Source organism: Fringilla coelebs, assembly GCF_963513975.1.
Source record: "Fringilla coelebs genome assembly, chromosome: Z".
Taxonomy (NCBI): Eukaryota; Metazoa; Chordata; class Aves; order Passeriformes; family Fringillidae; genus Fringilla; species Fringilla coelebs.
Window position 1 is genome coordinate 31,942,936 of NC_140031.1, and position 20,583 is coordinate 31,963,518.

Consider the following 20,583-nt stretch of genomic DNA (forward strand, 5'->3'; position numbering starts at 1 on the left):
ACAGAAACAGATTCCTCCATTACCTTTAGAGCTATCACCCTTAACTCGGAATAGTTAAGTAAAAATTTTTGGGGTTTTCTTTCTTGACCCTTTAAAAACACAAGTTTTAATTTGGAAAGAGATACTAACATGGTGGTCAAATTTGCATAATGCATGAATCAGTACTGTAATGAAATTATTATTCCAAGATAGCACTAAAAGCAATTTTAATTCTACAGCTTCTGTGTTTTGTACTACTTTATATCTGAAGAATAAAAACTTAGATGAAGGCACACTGCCAAAAAATTCACAAGTATTTTAATGAGCAAGAATAACTAATTCCAGATGGCTGTTTGGAAAAAAAAATCATCCAGTTCTTTGAATCTGTTCTAAACACTAGCCCCTGTAAATTCAGAAAATGTAAGCTCTCAGTTATAGCCAAAATTTCAACAAAGAACAGTGCTTTTGTGAAAGGCTGAAGGTACTGCACTCTCTGGAATGCTGCAGTACCTCAGCTTTAATTGATAAAAAGGAGATAAAAAGAATCTTGCAGTATGCTTGCCTAAAACCATAACTACTACTAAGCCAATCTTTTCACCCATTAATTTGGTGTCAAAAAGACATAATTCTGACAAATTATTCTGTAGCACAAATCTATACAGGATCACATCCTTAGCAGCACTTAAAAAAAAATCAGCTTCATGCATGTCATCTTCCAGGCAGATATGTTGACTAGGCATACCAACTATTTTAGTTTTCTCTACTTCACTGTGTGCTCTCCTATTCTACAGCTGAAAAACTGAGAAAGCTAAATACCTGCCATGTCTACTGTTCTTCTATATTGTATAAACATATTTTTCCTCTCTGGGGCACAGAATACTGTATACGATAGCACAGATCCACTTTGTAAAAGGAATGATGTCGTTCAAAATGTTCACATATGGAAACTGATAAAGCCAAAAAAAAAAAAACCCACAGGGAAAACTAACCAAAACTAAACAGAGCAAAGTAAGCGATCTCTTCCATAGTTCTTTGTAAACTTAGGCAGCCAAATACAGGAACCTGATCTCCTCTTCAGGGAAACACAATAAAATGAACTAAAATAATTGTTGCACATGTATTCATTCTGTCTTCTAACCTGTCACCTGTAAAAAGACTGGGTATTAAAATCAGGCCTCTCTCCAAACAACATCAAATGAATCCAGTTATACTGGCAAGAACAAGTTTTATACATATTCATACTTGTTTTTTGAACTGTCATTATTAATAATTATTTTACAATACCTAAAGAGGTGATAATAAATATCTGAAGCCAACATGATTTCTATTTCCCTCTCTTGCAGAGACCCCCCTCAAGCAAATAATCTGGTTACTTTTCATACTACTTTTAAAAAGCAAGGCTAACGGACAGAATTTTGGCTTGTTACCTAATCCAGTTTAATTACACAAAGCAATACATTCAGGGAATATTCACAATAAAAAGGAATCACCCTACCATGACATTATACTATTAGAGGCTAACAAGTCTGTTTCAGTGTCTATGGAAAGATGCTCCAAGCAAACAGCAAATTATTTTCTTTTCCATATTTCTAAAATCCCTTTAATTATTTAAATGGAAGTATTCATGTAGATGGAAAAAAATAACTAAATTCCTTTAGAATACAATATTTTCAAAAACGAGTTACAAAAATCTGCAACTTTGGAACATTCTACATAATAAAAACGTGGTATCTATGAATTTGAATGTGGCACTTTTATCAGTTTTGGATTAACCAAGTAATACAGTCTTCCTACACTTACACCTCTCCCTTGCCACATCATCTTCACATCTATTTTTATAGGAACATCACACCCACTTCAAACTGACACAGGAGCAAATAAGAAGCTCAGAAGACTATGTCCCATCCTTTTCCAGAAGCAGAATTTTTCACAAAGTGAAATTCTTATATAATGTAGGATACAAAATCATATGACAAACTTGAGTTGTTCAAAAAATTGGAAAATGGGACTTGCCTTACCCACAATGAAGGGTCAGGTTCCAGTAGCCTGGAAAGATGAGTATGACATCACCAGCACAGAGCATGCTGGGGTGCCACATCAACACAGAATTAAAAAATTTTCTGCACCTCAGTATTTGGGAAAAATCTCAACAAAATTAGAGTGCAATATCTGAGATGATCTTACTCTCTTATGATATTTGGAATGCTACCTAATTTTAAAAATATTTTGAACTTGTTTTCTAGTTTTTTCTCTTTAGTGTACTTGTATTTGTTAAGAGTCCAGTATAAATACAAAGTTCTTCTCAGATTTAAGCTAGAAGTTCTTATGGTTCTTCATAAGCAAGACAGCATAACAGTTTTCTTATTAAGAAACAGTTCTAACTTTGTTGTTCTGGCACTTTCAAGAACAGAGGAAATTTCAAGCAACCATCTTTAATATTCTGAATACTACAGATAACAGGCATAAATGAGCACCAGATAGCAGCTTTACAATATAAGTTTCATAGTGAAAGGAAGTCCTTGATCTTTTACTCTAATCCAGTTGGTAAGGCCACATGAGACAAACCAAACTTCATTCTCCCTTAACCCACATAACCTTTTCAAAGCAACAGAAAATACTGCTACAAAACCAATGTATATTTTCCCCCTTGCAGGATGATCATGTGTTTTTCTCCTTTCTTAAAAAAGCACTATCAGCTTTTAAAAACATGGTATTAGGATAACTATATATTCTGCATAAATCTACTTTGGAAAAAGTAAAAGGAAATTTGAATACATCACCTTAATTCTCTCCAGTACTGATAATCACTTCCAAAGAAAGCTAACTGGTTCTTCCCTCCTTTCCTATATTCGTAAGAGAACTAATGTTGTGCTTTTAACACAAAGAAATCATATGCCCTTTCATAAAAATATTTTGTTACTTAACCATAAATCACTTTGCTTACTTAATAACATACAGCTAGTTGAACTCTCTTCACTAAGAGTGAAGCTGACCCACCAGAAATGTGCAGTAACTAGAAGCCGAAACAAATTACATTGCAATACTATTTGTTCACTTCACAGATCTTACCCAGTTTTCTTTCTTCAGAGGCAAAAAGTAGTAGTAATGGCAGAAGTCAAGTATCAGCGTATAGGAACTAAGGATCTGGGTGTAGAAACACAACTGTAAAAACAGCCAATGATTGTCTTCACCAACACAATTATTAATCCTGAAGAGAAACAAAGTGTGCATATATAAAAACAGAAATACAAATACTAAAGCTACGATACTGTGAATAGAAGACTTCATGATTGCTTAAGGAGCAAACTACTGGATCCCTTGCACCACAACTTAAAGCACTGAGACCATTGCTTAGAACAGGAGACACACTTCTCTGCATTTTTACATAGCAAAGATACTGCTGCAACTTTAAGTAAAACTCTAGTAATAAAGTTATTTTTTGAAAGTCTGCAAAATTTCACAGTAATATGTCTTATCTTCTGCTACTCAATACATTTCACAGGTCGTGAACTACAAGAGTGCAAAAACTGGAAACACAAACAAATGTTTTAAAATAAATGTGATCACAGGCCCCAGTAACAAAGAAATACAACTTAAAAATTAACCAAAGGCACAGAAGACAATAAAGGCATCCCTATTCAGAAACTCCTTCTGCATACTCCAACATGAAAAGAGTAAAAGAAATGCAAGGATTTTATCTGTACCAAGTACAAGATCAAAAGTTACATGAATGCAATTTCATACAAGTGTTGGCACAGACACTCAGTTAAGCCGGCGTGACAAAAGCATTATACTAGTACTATTCTCTGAAGTAGAAAAACTTAACAAAAAAAGGTAGCTTTTTTTGGGAATCCTGACATCAATTCTGTTCTCCGCAGTTTGTCTTGTAAAAATCATACCTCAGAACTACTTTCAGAAATGTTTATTTTCACTTACTCTGAGTTTTACTGGTAGATATAGGAAAGCTCAAATTTATTACTACCTTGCTTTATATGCCTAAATGATTAAGCACCACTGGGAAAGAAACAGGAAAACATGAGCAGCTGTCAAGACCACAAATTTCAGAATGATTCACTAAAACAACAGTAGATAATTAGAAGAAATGTCCTGGTTTTACCATGGACAGTGGTGATCCATCCTCCTCACACAATGTCCACAGCGACTGCAATGGTGTGAACGCTTTGGTCTCATCATATTGCATTTGTTACATAACTCCCAATATTCTCGTTCTAGGTGAAAATGGAAAAACACGTTAGAGAGATTTAAACTCAGTAATGTGTACTCATAATAAATCTATATGCCTGTAACTCTAATTAAAAAAACAAATCTTACTATGATCTGAGAAGGATAAGCACCACATAAAAAGCTTTTTCCCACTGTGACCTTAATTAAACTGGAAGATATTACTGCTACTCCACTCCAGTTTCCATCTCCAAAATGCCCTCTCTTCCTATAAATTTCTACAAAGTAATTATTACAGAACAAACCTGTGACTCAGAAAAGGAAGACTGTAACTCAATTATTTCCTCCCATTTTTACTGTGAAAAAAAATTATCTGCTAGACAGAATCAGGATACAATCTCATTATTTCAGAACCCCCTGAGGAAATACTGCTACTGCTAGCTAACTAAAATATGACACACAGTAAACACTTCAGGAGCATCTTCCATTTCAAAGCATTTTAATGACATGCATATCACCACATGCAATTTTAGATATAAGACAATCAAAGAAAGAGATAAAGGATAGACTTGTATTTAAAAATATATACTATTTTTAAATCACTAATGTGAGATTTTTTAAAAGCTACTACCCAGAGATACTGACTAGCTGAAAGTACCAGGAGTACTATTGCTCAGCCTGGCTATTATTTATCTCAAAATGCACCACCCAAATTAGAGGAATTCTTTGAAAATGAAAATTCATATTATATGTTCAAGAGTTTCATCTTCCCATGGGAAACAATAACATTAACACTGAAATAATTCCAGTCACAAAAGCATATATTTTCTGTCTTTAAGGAAAACAGGTGGACGACTGAGAAATACTTTGACTGTTCAAATTGTTTCTACCTAAATAATCTTTTTTGAGGCACAAAAACTTCTCATATCTCAGGGACAGAGGGAAAAAAAAGGGAAAAAAGCAAATAGGCTTCATATTTACAGTAGGACATTCCAAAATTTTATACTGTAAAACACTGTCCCAATGTAACCAAAATAAAGTTATATTTAGCACTTCTGAGCCACCTTCAGGCAGCTCTAATCTGGTCTTTCTTGCTGCAAAATAACATTTGGACACTGGAAGTAAAGAAACCCAATATCTGAGATCATTAAACTAGTAATAATGACAGATGGAAACTGATTTACAATCTGTTCCCATAAATCCAGTGTCACAAAGGTGTCACTCACTAATAGGGTAGCTACCAGCAGAGTTCAGAAACACCCCAACTCATTTTTAACACAATTTATACTATGCAAAAATGTATCCTCCTGTCAGCCTAGCACATACCAGACAATTGAAGGGCTACCTCCAGAAGTACAATACCCCTGATACATCACACACCAAATCAAAATATCAAAGTCGTGACCTAGCCTAAATATTCCACCTTTGGAAGTACTTGGAGCACGCAAAAGCTGGAGAGCTATGCAAAGAGATACCTTAAATTAGAAAAAAAATATTTCTGTACAAAAGGAATTTGTACTGCTCCTGGTATTTTGAAGGTAAATGAAAACTCCAATACAAATGTCTGTAACTAGCAAGTGTCTTCATTATCCAGCTCAGGTTGCAAAATCAACGTTGCTCCTCCTGCAGCAAAATCTCTGATTCCAGAACCCAAGTCTGAAACACCTGATGTTTCACTGGATCAAAGTATCAGCTGCCAGAAGCAGAAAAACACTGGCATGAGATTTTCTGCAATTAGTGGTGACACATCTGAATCCCAGGGAGACACACTCCTTTCTACAATAAGCTGTCTACTTCATATCATCAACTAAGGCTGAAAAAATCATGTTTCCAAACGCATCATCCTAAGATTTTCAGTAACATTGGGAAGAGAGAGAAAAATTTTATTCTGGGCATTCATCACATCTAAAGACAAGACTGAAGCATTCACCCTCACTGGATGGGACACATTTTCTTCATTCATGAAGTGTTATCTGTTAATACGACAAAGCTCATGCTGTTTAACAGCCCTACTCCATTCTAAACTCCTAAGTAAAAGCCCTATGCATTAGATAATAGCTCCCAACAGTTCATAAAAATACTGTCCTTCTCCGATGGAGAATCATTAAGGTTTTAAATTTCCTCCAACTTCTGGAGCACTGGATACCATACAGGAATAGTGGGGTAAATTTGCAAGGACAGAAAGGATTGATTAAGTTGCTACTTCACAGAAATGCAGTGTAACTAGCACCATGGTTTGGGTTTTTTTGTTAACAGCCCATACAATCAAAGACACAGGAAAAAAACCAGCAAAAAAATACACAGGTAAAAACCAGCATAGGACTACCTTCCACAACCATTTTCAACATCATATAAATTAACTAAGACAAAATATATAGAATTAAATTAACTAGCCATCTATAAACATTTTTCAGTAAATATCATCAAATTAATAGTACATGCATTATGTTTAAAAGTCTAGCATGCAAAAACAAAAAAAATCTTCCTATAGAAAAATTTCCTAGCAGAAGGTCCTATATAACTGAAAAATGGTGTAATTTCTGGTAGAATAGAAGTTTAAGAAACAGAAGTTTTGAAACTACACAAGGCAAAGTGCTAGAAATTTACAACTTTAAAACAGTGACATACTAACTTTATTAAGCAAGGACAGCTCATGGTTTCCAGTAAGTCTCACGAAGACAAATTTATTCCTAATTATTTTGACACTATTAAAATAACTTTCATTCACTTATATAGAAACAAGTTAATATACCTGTAACTGGTATCTTTGGATTTTCAGGTAGTTTCCCGGGATCTGCTACTGAGGCTCTAAATAATGAAGCTATACAAAACAATGAGCAGAAGTAATAACCTATAAAAATAAATAAGCATTTGTTAGACTTTTTCATGTGTGCAAAGTACACTATATCAAAAAATACAGATGCTCTAGAACTGAGCTGAAAAATACTCAGCCTTCTCATTCAATTCCAGATATAATTTTGATATTAAGTACTCCCCAATACATAGAATAAAAAAGTAGTAAACAGTTCTGATAGCACTAGCAGGTGCTACTATGACCATACTACTGTTTTTCAGAAGTTCCTCCACCATCTTACCACATAAACACCAATCATACCACACCTCAAAGCCTCCATATTCCCAATAGTACAATATTCCCAATAGCACATCTTCACCTTGAAGTTTGTTCCAGCCATAATTCAAGACTTTTCCCCAGCAAACCTACCAGCAAAACTTGCATGAGCTAACCCACACAGGGACGTATGACAAAACTAACAAAATTTCTTTTGCTGCCCATCATCAGTACTATCACACAAAATTCTGATATAGGCACTCGCAGATGTGAACCTGGAATCCTGTCAACAAGTTCTACGTACAGGACCTGAAAGTTACGTTCAGGCTTTTCACCAGTTTCCGCAAAAACAAGTTCTACAATAACATCTGCAAAATGAAGTGCCACAGCTTTTCAGAACACAAAAACATAGGATGCATCCACTACACTTACCCTTCATCTTTTGTCTTTACTTTCACCCTAATTTTTATTTTCTGATAGGATTTTTTTAAATGTACATTGAGTAGAGATATTATTTTATTAGTAGAAAAAAGTTAAAATTACTTACACAAAACTGCCACAACAGAAATATTTCCCTCTTCATAATGAGGAAAAAGGATGACCTTTGGTATGAAGATTGTATTGTACAGCCAGACGAAGATAATTAGGCCCATACAGCACCAACCTTGAGGGTCAACCACAAAGTGAATTCGTTGCCCCATTGAACACAAACACATCATGAATTGTCACGACCCAGGAAGATAATCCTAAAGAGACAAATAAATTATTATTTTTTTAAAAGAGTAAATTAAGTAGTATAGTGCAACCTATATGGTTCATACATTCAAATTTGTACATTCAAGTAAGAAAGAAAAAACCTGTAGCTGTTGATTTAAGGAATTACATAAAAACTTACAAACATTTCACATACATTTTTTAAGCACCAGGTAGCAAAACATTTTATGAATTCATTAATTAGTTATATCTGGCTAAGAAGCAACATTTATCACCAAGATGCAAGTAAAAACACTACCTGGGAAACTATTAAGCCATAGGTAAAACAGCAACCGTAGTCAGGTGGCAGCAGCAAAGAAAACTCTTCCATCATAGTAAAAAGATTGTAAAGCAAATAAGAAATATTGGGGTTCCACAAAGATTCACCCCACCTATCTATTACAGTCTCCCCCTGTATTTCATGGTTGTTTTCTTAAAGCTTTTATGCTAAAATAGTCAAAAGCATCACTAAGAATTCAGGGTTTCCTTGCTTAAAAAATGTCCTTCATGACATAAATAGCAAACCCTGACATCTTTCACGTAATTATTGAAAATATCACACAATAGAACATTTTCTATTAATCACATTTAAAACATCAAAGTTTCCATCCTTACACTTTAGTGGGCTGGGTTCCTTTTGGTTTTAGACTGAAAAAACCTCACCAAGGCTTACAGTGTAAACTTCTGAGCTTCATAAACTGATTTCAACAACACAGCACTGAGTCCTAATCACTAATCAGCACAATTGTGATGGAAGGGATTACTACTGTTATTTTTTTTGTCAGACTACTTTCATATTTTATTACTGCAATGCACACATAAATCCCAATCTACTCTCACCCATTAGTTCCCCCAATTTCTAGGCTTCAGGAATCTTGTTCCATTTCTGATGGCTTTTTTCCATTCCTTTCAGCTTCTACTTGTTCCACTGAAATTTCGTTTCTCAAACATCTCTGTTTCCAAGGGTTTTGCTTACGTGCTTCATGTCTGACTGTCCTCAATTGCATTCAAAATTTACTTAATACTATTCACAAATTTCATTGTCTTCTTTTCTTCTTCTTTTAGATGTCTAATCAAAATCAGACCCAAACAAGCTGTCATTTTTCCACACTTCTCCTTTGTGTTATTTACCATCACCCTCTGTTTGTTATTTTCTAATATAACAATGTTCCCATTCACGTATCATTCAGATCCCCACCCAAGTTCTTGCAGCTACAGAAACCCCCACTAGAAGAGGAGAAGCAGACAGAGCCTCAGCTTGTCCAGCTGGACATGTCAAGCCTCTGAGCTCCAGCACAAAGAGGAGAGTTCCTGTTCGGCCTGCAGCTCTGATCTACGGAGCAGGTTCTGAGCCCTGGCAGCACACATGGACAGGAAACTCTGTCCAAGAATACCTCTGAGCCATCTGTGCCTGAGTGCTGCGGCAGTACCTGTACTGGGTATGAGGAACAGCATGGGCTAAGGAACAGCAGTGGGTCTCTGCTTCTGGGACAAAGACACCTCTGCTGGCCCAACCTGTCAACTGGCAAAGTATGCTGCTTGCCAGGGTCCAGGGTCCTGGATACCACAGACTGACTGTTACTGAGGCTGGCAGTAGTCTGGCCCTTAGACTATTACCCTTAGCTGCTCTTCCATTCAGGCACCATGGACACAGCCAGGGGAGACCAGGAGTTTACCAAGCATGACTACACAGTTAACAGGGTGTTGGCCAAAGTCTAGTAGCCAAGTGGTATCTCATTCATGCTGGTGATAAAGGGGAAGAACTTGAAGAGAAGCAGACAGATCCTGCAAATGAACAAGTGGTTGTGCAGCATTTACATCCATAGAATCTTCTATGAGGCTCAAAAACTGAGGGTGAAGGGGAACAAGATTCACCCGAAATTACATGGTTAGTAAGAGTATCTTTGCCAAGAGGCTGGCTCGGGAATGCTTAAACAAAGAATGATGATAGAGGAAGGTGGTGACCTCTGAATGAGCAAGGAAGTGGTGGTCACGGTTCACACGCAAAGGATGCAGGATGATGTGGAAAACAGAGATCTTATAATCAACCAAACCAAGGTAAAGTGGGGCTGCGCCAAGTGTGTACACACAACTGACACAAGAGCACCACTTAGGTGGCCTAGGATAGACTTAAGAAAACCAAGGTCCTCCTAGAGTTGAATCTGATGAGAGATGTGAAATTCCAAGACAGATTTGTACAGGTACATGAGAAGCACAAGGAAGGCTGGAGAGGAAACGTCAGCCTGCTGCTGAAAGTATCAAAATCATACAAAAATGTCAAAGCAACTTGTTTATTCTGCTCTTTCATGGGTAAGACCTGCCTTCTGGAATTCAAGGTCTCCGACACCCATGGGAAAGTGTAGAATACAAAAGACTTACTCTGAGCGAGGGAAGATCAGATTAATAAATTTTTAAGTGAACTGGACCTAGCACTTCCATGTGACCTACTGAGGTGCCAGCCTGAGTGCTGAGAGACCTGGTTTTGTCTTTGTGAAGCCATTCTCAACTACGTTTGGAAGTTTTATGCTGATGGGTGATATTCCAAAGGATTCAAGAAAACAAGTGTCAATGAAAATACTGTCTTCAAGGAAAAGAAGGAGGAGCCAGGCAACTACAAGCCTACTAGCATCACCCTAGTCCCTGGGAAGGTAAAGGAAACAATCCTGGAAACTATTTTCAAACACATGAAGGACAAGAAGGAGACTAGGAGTAATCACCATGAATTTACAAAGGGAAAATCATGCAGACTAATAGAAATATAGAGGCCAAAAAAAACAAATGTAGCTAGAAACACTGCTGACCACTGAGGAATCCATGTGTTTTCCATCTTACCAGAGCAGCAGAGATTCCATGACTTCACAGCACTTCCTCAAAATGGGAAATAACAGCTCAACAAACAAAGCAGAGAGATATAATTACTGAAATATTTGCTCCTGAGTGACCGACTTGCATGATGTGTGAGCAATAAGCAGTGAGAGGGATATAGGAGAAAACAGTAAGAATGCCCATCAAGAAAATACATTCCAAATTTTTATCCCTCAGTAACTTACTTTTGCCTGCATGACCATATTCACTTTTATCATTAGAAAACAAAAACAAACTTCCACCATGCTCAAAACCATACCTTGGATGCCAAAACCCAGAATTAAGCAAGAACTACGCAAACACAGGCCTCACTCTCAAGACAGGGTGATTTTTCATCTGCCTTCTGTATCTCCTGAAAGTGTGATATGCAATCAACCATTATCACTTGTCTGAAAGGCAGCACGTAAGAGGTTACTTTCTATTCTGCTTTTGAAACCCCACTTTACTGAGTAGAACTGTCTCCAAACTGACAAGTTAATTCTAACTTGCATTTCTCAAATCTCAGTTCTAGGCCATTTCACAATTTTTAAATATATATATATATATAGATATATAGATAGATAAATATATATATATATACATCTATAGATATAGATATAGATACATCTTTATATATATATATATATAAAGATGAGGGAGTTCAGATGTAAGAGTTCAGAGAAAGATCTGTGTAAAACTGCAGCACTGCCAGTGTATTTCAGTTACACACATTTGCTTCCAGTTTCCTATAACAGTAAATTAAGTTTTATATTTTTCATTATAGTTCAGCAGCAACAGCAAATAAATGATGTCAATATATTGACTTACTCTGGCAAAGTAATTTTTTCCCCTCTTTCTCTTGGTTTATGTACCACGCATAAATACATAAAGTGTGGGGAATAAAGAAAAAGTAAGAGCTCCAAAATCTGATAACAAGGAAGGAAGTACTAGACTAAAATTTAAGTCATAAACAAATTGAATGTATTAGTCTTTCAAACACAGTGCCAAAAAAAAGAGATGATTGACCTCATATAACTTTGTTCTTCAAAATTCAAAATTCAGAAAAACTACAATATGCAAAGAAAAAACCCTATGAGAAGGTTAACAACAAATAAATGGAGAGAAACAAATAAGCTATTTATATCTGTATACACTCAGGATTCATACAAGCAATGAAATTTTCCAAGCAAAGTAATTTTCCAATTAAATAATTTAGGAGAAAACAGAGAGCACTAATGTTAGAGCTTTTGTGGTTTTCTTCCCTTGTGCCCTAATTTATAGCTATTTCTTCTAAATAAATAACTCAAATACTAATAATTTGAAAGCCAACAGTAGTTGCGCCTATGAAGAGCTTCAACTGCACCAAAACATGACTGAGTCTTTCCTACATTATTGGGAATTGTTCTTGCCTTTCAAAAAATACTTTTATTACAGGATGCCTGGACAGCATTTTTTCCTAACCCTTTTTTTTCTTTCTGTGCAGTTCCATTAATGGTATCATAAACTCAGTATTTTGTTCACTACAATCACCTGCAATATGACTCTTTGTGTGACATCCACAGAATATTGAGACCACAGAATGGGTCAAGCAGGTGGAAAGTCAATTCCAAGAAAAGAGAAAGCTTTGTGCTAACCAGAAATGTTAAGGTGAAATATAAATTGCTTTAATAGACTCATTTGAATGCAACCTTAGAAAAATAAAAAGTATATAATTTTGCATCAAGAATGTCCCAAAACACACTTAGAAAACTGTATTTCATAAATACACCCAACATGAGCAGTACTCAATTTCTCAGCCTAAGAAGCACAACAGTCAGCTCTGGGGACATCCTGTTTCTTGCAAATTCATGGGTGTTGTACTGATACACAACTAGATACTGCGCCTCACTGTAGCCCTGCTCCTTAAGAAAAGTATGACTTCTGAAATCTGACTTGCAGAACTTTTTTCACAAGTCCTTAAACAAGTGCAGAACAACACCGATCAATAACTTATTATATTGCTCACCATGAAAGACAATTTTAAGACTCCACACAAACTGAACAATACTATGCTCCTTAATACACATTTTGAGAGTGGAAAAAACACCACTTTCTAAAAAGGCTGTGTCCTAAGCAAGTCAGAAAAAAGAACAGAGAGTAGAAACACAAGAGAGCCACACTTCTCACTATATTTGTGATAACTAGGCAGAGCAGCAACAATCAACAGCCTTCCCCAATTTCTGTATCCAGCTGCATTTTTACACCAGTGACCTTCCTGAAATCTAAAGAATTACTGCCAAAGACTACTGATACTAAAACAAAAAATACACTCAGTGGGAAAAAACAAGGTGGATTTGAACCAATCAACTGAACTTCTTTTACAAACTAGATTTTAAGAAAGTTACGTTATATTGTCAAGTGTCAGAATAGAATTGCCATTAAGCTTTTTGCAACACTCGCTTAAAAAAATAGAATAGGTATCTGAATAGCCAGTTAACATAAGCAACAGCATATTTGTGCTATGACAAAACCCCACACACCAGGCACTTCTTGTGTTTATACAATGGATGGTTGCAGCAGAGACCTTAGCACAAAGTAGTTGTTAGGTGGCTGTTGACAGGTTTGTTGAGATAGGCAAGATATTCCCACCCAGTTACTTTTCATTGATAGGATCTAGCGAAGCACACCTGTAAACAACTACTTCATTTATAAAAAATGTCACCTGGGCTTGGAGAGGGATGTGGCTTGACATTAGCATACGCACACCTTACCCTCCTTATCACAAGTCAATCACTGCTGACCAAACAGCCACTAATAGACAGACAAAGTACGTTACTTTAAGAACATTAGTGTTTGGATCATCAGTCTGAGGCGAACGAAGACCTACTTCACCTGACAAACTACTAGAGCTGGGAAGTGATAGTGTGAAAACAAGGGACGCCAAGGCCACTGCATTTCCTTGTGCCGCGCTGCTGGAGGACACAGCTAATCAAAACCTCGTGCCTCTCCTACTAACACCTCAATACCAGCAAACACTCTCCTCCTCCTCCTTCACAGGGCAACAGCACGAAAGCGATAGCACCATTTCCTTATTTCACAGCTGGGGAGATACCCGGCAATTCCGCCCAGAGTTTCCCCACCCAGCTCCCCGCACAAACAGCAGCGCTGGAGGGGAGGTGCAGGGATGGAGGAAGCCCCGCAAGAGCCCGCCGGCCGCGGCGGGACCGTGCCCGAGAAAGTGCCGGTGCCGGTGCCGCCGCCCCCCGCCCCTCCCGCCGGCCCGGCCCGGCCCGGCCCGCCCGCAGCGCCGCTCCCGGCCCAACGGGGGTCGCGCGCGCCGCCCCCCGCCCGGGCACGCGGCGGAACCAACCGTGGGCTTCCGCCGGTCCAGCCGCGCGTGCGCGCTCCGAGCGCCCCGACGGGCGGGACCGCGCCCCTCAGGGAGGGCGCGGCGGAGGCAGAGCCGCCCTTCGGACCCGCCCGAGCCGCCTCAGCTGCCCCTCACGGCCGTGGGGCGTGGGCGCCTCGCCTCGCCTCGCATGCGAGAGACGGGCATTCCGCCGGCCCGGCGGGGGTCTCAGGTATGCTGAGTGTAGGCAGCGCCGGGGGAGCCGCTCTGTAGGGCTGGTCTACCCTGCCCGGTGGGAAACCGTGTGGCCGATCAGCCTCATTTCCACAGGGCTGGAGCTCGCTGTCACTTGCTCGTTCCCGAGCACAGACTTCACTCGGCATGAGCCCTTTTCCGTACTTCATTTTTGCAGAGTCCCTTTGCAATCCCTGTGAAAAATGAGCCCTGCAGGCAAGGCTTCTGTCTCAGTCTCCAGGCTGCTCCTAGGAGAATCTGGCAGCTGCCGCGGCTAGGCCTCATAGCTTGAAGTTGTATTAACTTAATAGTATAAACTAACGCTAGCCTCCTTAAAGGAGACTTGCTTTACCGTGGTTTCACGGTAAGTAAAAGCCCCCAGCTCGCTGCAAAGAGGAAGACATGCCCCACCTTGCAGATAAAGACCTATTATCTCTCAGAATCTTAAAGCCATATGAAGAAGAAAAATATCTCTGGACAATGAAGATATCAGAATCCCAGTACTTTCAACACCTCTGGCAAAACCCTGCCATTTTCTGGCATAGGTGGTCTTCTAGCAAGACCAACTCCTGGGACACCTAAACCAAGAAACAATCAGCTGCATGGTGACACCATAGATTTATTGCTGTTTTCCAGAATAGCAGCATGAATGTGGGGTATGTGGTGAGTGGTCAAATCATGTTGTATATAAATGCATGAAAGGGATAAGAACTGTTTGTTAAAGACAGTGTGACCTCCTGATTTGAATGGAACACTTCATGAGGGAAGAACTACTCTTGTAATTATGTGTTTTGCATCCTTGCCTCTCCCCTCAATCAGCTCAGACCAGTTGGAACATTTTTATGACATTCTGGTTGCCTGCTGTGCTGTGCTCCTTGCTCACATAGAACCCTTACCTGTCCACAGAAGCCAATCTTCATATTAAAAAGATAATTCAGACCTGCAAGGGATTACCTTTGGGTAAGAGCCACAGACAGCTTGTAACGGACAAAATTTTCAGTGTTCCCAGCTGGGAATCATGCCTCGAGCACCCATTGCTGATGAACATATATGATCTTTTGGCTACCTAAAGGTACCCCATCTGTCTGAATGGCGTCGTTCCCACTGTAAATTGATGGGCTCTTACCCTGAAGCAGTTTTCCTTCACAATGATGGATGAAATAGATGAAGAATAATGTTGTGAAGACTACCAATGCCAAAAACTCACCTTAATTACTGATCAGATTCTTCCTAAAACTTAATCATAACATGATTATTTTGGGTGGGGGGGGGGGGGGGGGGAACACAACGACAAAAAAAAACCACAACAACAACACCACTTAAAAAAAACCAAACTATTACACAGGGCAGTTGTTAGCATTTCAACCTAAAGTTGCTCTAACCTGACTATAGATATTTGTAGCAGAAATTGGAGGTTTCTGGAAGGAGAAAGCAGCATGTTCCAGGTAAATCAGAGATCAGATCTTTCAGAACAATCTATATATGTTAATAGGAGCAGGTAACACTGAAAATAATGGACTTATTAATGGGACTGTTAATATGTCTATTAAGGGGAAAAGAAAAACTGAAGTTGTTCTTTTATACATATTTAAAAATAACAAAAACCAGGCTCTGGCTCTATTCCATGACAAATTTCATATATATATTTATGTCTCTATGTAAAACACCTAATAAGCTGTGAAAACTTTTCACTGATTTGAAGAATTAATTTCAATGGGGAAAAAAAAAACCAAGAAATTTAAAGGAAACCGATGTTCTTGGGAAGTAAAATGGAAGTGTAAGAAAAGAATAATAGTATGACCAATGAAGGTTTCATATAGAAAGAAAAAGAATCAGTAATACTATCTTCCATTTGAATACCAAGCATTTGGATTTCTGCAGTGGTACACGGATAATGGCCTGTAATCCTGCCAGGCAGGTTATATTTTTTGTATTCAGGAATGTGATGTAAACGTAGGTTGTGGAACAAGGGCAGTGGTCTTTTCTGGCTTAGTCATAGCACAGCATTGTTAATGCTTTTTTTTGGTTTTGTTTTTGGTTTGTTTTGTTTTGTTTGGCTTTTTTTTTGTTTTGTTTTGTTTGAGAAAGCACTTTGCAGGAGGAAAAGCAGGCAGTTGTGTGCTGGACTTCCCAACTGAAAAGTCTTGACCTAGTGATATTACCTTACTCCTTTGCCAGAATATCAAATCCAGACAGATAATGAGTCTTTGTGATGAACTACATTCTGTGTGGAAAAATATACCGATGGGAGTCCTAGCTTTGCATAGTATGGATTTAAATAAAATCCAATATGGATGTATTACAGAAAGATCATTAGAAGTCTGCAAAATTATTCACCTTCTTCTGAATATTGCACAATGGCATAGAATTCCTCTTGGATTTTCTGATGTCTGTGTTGTGTTGTTGTTGCTGTTTATAAATTACCACAGGAGCCACCAGCTGTCGTCCTATAAATTTTATTGGCACTCTGTAAATATTAAATCAGCCTGCTAAAATCAAGCCATGTGCACTAACAGCTGAGGCTCTGTTATGGGGAACACATGCAAGAAAGAAGTGTGCACTGTGACTCCCACGATTCTTACAGCTTACAAGCCCTTTGCTTCTTGAGGCTGTTTTCCAGGATTCATTTTTAGCCCAACTGTGCCCCTTGACCAACATGCAGAAGGGACATTTTCTGTGCACAGATACATACTGAGTTGAGAAGTCAGCCTTCTCAGCAGTACTCAGTTTCCTGGGTCCTCCTAAAATGTGTTGCTACTACATTTCTGCAGCAGTGCTGCTTTGCTCACTTACTTGTAAACCTTGGTGACATACATAGAAGACATTTGTAAACTCTTGAATGGGAGCAGAATTCTTGATGTCTTGAAGAAAAAAGTCTGTGTCAATGAAACAGCATGCTGAAACAAAGCCTGTTGTGGCCCACAAGTTACTATGTGACATATTGAGGAAGACGCTGTAGGTGTTAAAGGAAAATGTGTCTCAGGCTCCATTTTCTCTCTTTCTTAATAGCCAGAGAAATCAAAGACAAGGTATGTTTTCTAATCTGCCTGCCTCAATTGTAGACATGGTGAAATCTCCTGATCCTGCAGCCCAAACAGATTAGGTGGGGTACTAAGGCAGACCAGGCAGTAGTGTAATTTAGGGAGTTAATTTTCATCTAAGGCACTTCAGTGGTGTGAGGAGTTCTGCTCAGACAGTGCCCAGCTGTAGATGTCCTAGTATTAGTTCTTCTAATGCCTCTCTTCCTCCAAGAGTTGCTGTCTAAACACCAGGCAGGGCAACAGACTGCTTGAATGTTCCACATCTCTGCAGTGAGGTGAGTTTGAAAAAGCTTCAGCAGATGCAGCCTTGTTCAGAAGGCAGCTTAGGTACATGCCTACTCATTTTGAACACCCTGACTGTGGGCTGCAGCCACCAGCAGAATGTCAGATTAAATTACTGGTAAAAGCAGTAGTTAAACCAGGAAAAATGAAAATGCCTCAGAAAACCTGTAAAGAAACATCAGGCTTGCCCTTTTTTATTTATTATTGTTGTAAGTGTAATTATTTTTTTATTATTTTTATTATTATTGTTATTATCATGACAATTATCATTGTTAAATTAGTAGTAGTAGTAGTATTTAGCTTCTCTTTAATTTTTTAATTTTCAAGTGAAAATGCGATTTGCTGATGCCATGGAGCCTGAGGTGCTCTAAACATTTTGTTCTCAATAAGGACAGTTATCCTTTTATCAATATTCTTGCATGAGGGCCAGCTACAAAGTCTTTTCATCCCCATTCTTTCTCACTTGAGCAGAAGGATTGTGCAGAGCTGTCAGAGAATGATTTCAAGTGAGCTGAATTTGGTGGTTACATACCAGATATCCAAGGAGTTAGGTTTTGCACAATAGAAAATTCAAAATATTTATAATTCATTATCAGTGTTCCTGTTTCTACTGATAAACTGTCTGATGGAGGACCCGAAGTAGCCCCAGTTCCACACCTCTTAAAAATGCACCATCTGGCACAGCACATACTTCTGGGTACATTGCGGAGGATCTGCTGCTCCAGATGGATCCCTGCAAATCTGTGAGATGGGATTCATCTGAAAATCCTCACAGAGCTAGCTGCTGTCATAGCAAAGCCTCTCTCAATGATTTTTTGAGTGGTCTTGGGAATCCAGAGCTGTCCAGCTGATAGGAAGCTGGAGAACATTGGTTTTTAAGAAGGGCAAGACAACTTATCTTGCAGAAGACAGAAACTGCAGGGTCCTGTCAGTCTCACTTCAGTGCCTGGTAAAGTTATGGTGATTTTTCTGGAAGGTATTGAAAAACACCTGAAGGACAACACAGTCATTGGTCACAGCCAGCATGGCTTCATGAGGAGACAGTCCTGCTTATCAAACCTGATTTCCTTTTATGACAAGGTAACACACGCAAGTGGTCAAGGAGAGACAGTTGATGTATTCTTTTTAGGCTTCAGCAAAGCTTTTGATGCTGTCTCTCACAGGATCCTTCTGGACAAAATGTGCAGCCCACAGCCGGATACACACTGTGATGGGTAAGCAGCTGGCTCACAGATCAGGCACAAGGGGTTACAGTGAGTGAGGTAACATCAGACTGGGGACATGTCACTACTGGGGTTCCACAGGGCTCCATCCTCAGCCTGGTGCTCTTCAACATCTTCATAAATTACCTGGATGCAAGACTGGAAGGGATACTAAGCAAACTCCCAGGTGATACAAAACCAAGAGGAGTTGATGCCCTTGAAGGTAGTGTGGCGCTGCAGAGAGGCCTTGACAAATCAGGTCGGGGCAATCACCAACCATATGAAGTTCAATGGAAAGGGACCTGGGGGTCCTGGTCAGTGAGAAGCTGAGCATGGGTCAGCAGTGCCCTGGCAGCCAGGAGGGCCAGTCCTGTCCTGGGGGGCATCAGGCACAGCATCACCAGCAGGCAAGAGAGGGGATTGTCCTGCTCTGCCCTGAGCTGGGACAGCCTCACCCCGAGTGCTGGGGGCGGTTTTGCTCACATCAATATGAGAAAGATACTAAGTTATTAGAGAGCATCCAGAAGAAGCCAGTGAAAATGATGAAGGGTCTAGGAGGGAAGGAGCCTTTATGAGAAACAGCTGAGGTCATTTGTCTGTTCAGCCTGACTGAGGAGACTGACAGGAGACCTCATTTTGGAAGACAACCTCCTTGTGAAGAAAAGGGGAGGGGTGGACACTCTTCTCTCAGTGGTTACCATTGACAGGATCCGAGGGAATGGCCTGAACTTGTGTGAGGGGAGGTTGAGGTTGGATATTAGGACAAGCTTCTTCCCCCAGAGGCTAGTTGGGCACTGGGACAGCTCCACAGGGAAGTGGTCACAGAAGCAGCCTGACAGTTCCAGAAGTGTCAGTCCAGAAGACAGCATTCTCAGACACATGATGTGACTCTTGGGGATATCCTATGCAGGCTCAGGAGTTGAACTCCATGATCCTTGGGGAGTCCCTTCCAACTCAGCATATTTATGATTCCAGACATGATTATGCAGCTGGCAGAGAGCTTCTGTCCGAGTAAGGAGTATTGTTTTGCAGCAAGGAATGAGGGAGTACATTTAGGAGAAAGCACTGCAAGCAATTTCACCACCTGCCGGTAAAAGCTAATCAGCTGAGAGCTATGGGTTTAGTTGTGAATGTTTCATAGGTGGTGAAAAAAGTAGAAAGCACAGCATGAAGTGCAGCTTCAGAGACTTTTCCCTGGAATATATGGTTGTGCAGAATTCAATAAGAGTTTGATGTAAACCTGGTATTTGATGTATTTACAGGCATTAAAGCTGGTTGCATTAAATCCACACTTAATGGAATAGCCTGGACTGAAGACTTATTTTGCTAAAGCAGTAGGAAAAAAGCAGCACTTCACTTATTTTCTACACAAAGCACACCCACGTGGAAAAGAGACAATGGGACAAATAAAAGGGCAGAAGTGTAGAAACTCTGCTTGGAATTGATTAGAGGTTTCAGAGAACTCTGCAACTATAGTCTTGTTCTGTGAGTAGGTTTGCACAAGGAGTGCTCTTAAATAGATTGCATTAGCAGCACTTATATTGTCAGCATAGCTGCAGTGGAAAAGCTTTCATTACAGAATGCTTGCAAGCTCTGAGCAGACACAACTAGGGTTTGTTGCTAAAATGTTACTACTGAAAGCATCCATATACTGATATGGATCACACC

At 39.2% G+C, this 20,583-nt stretch overlaps 1 protein-coding gene across 2 annotated transcripts in view; it reads right to left on the reverse strand.

Moving 5' to 3' along the window:
• Positions 1-14,205, reverse strand: part of ZDHHC21 (zDHHC palmitoyltransferase 21) — a 38,283-nt gene extending 24,078 nt beyond the window's left edge. For both annotated transcript variants that reach the window (XM_084224836.1, XM_084224837.1), the window contains exons 1-5: positions 14,178-14,205; positions 7,779-7,977; positions 6,914-7,012; positions 4,097-4,208; positions 3,049-3,187 (exon numbers count right to left, since the gene is read on the reverse strand). In XM_084224836.1, coding sequence (XP_084080962.1) covers positions 3,049-3,187; positions 4,097-4,208; positions 6,914-7,012; positions 7,779-7,950 — 522 coding nt within the window. In that variant the 5' untranslated portion in view covers positions 7,951-7,977; positions 14,178-14,205. The remainder of the gene's footprint in view (positions 1-3,048; positions 3,188-4,096; positions 4,209-6,913; positions 7,013-7,778; positions 7,978-14,177) is intronic.
• Positions 14,206-20,583: the final 6,378 nt, after the last annotated feature.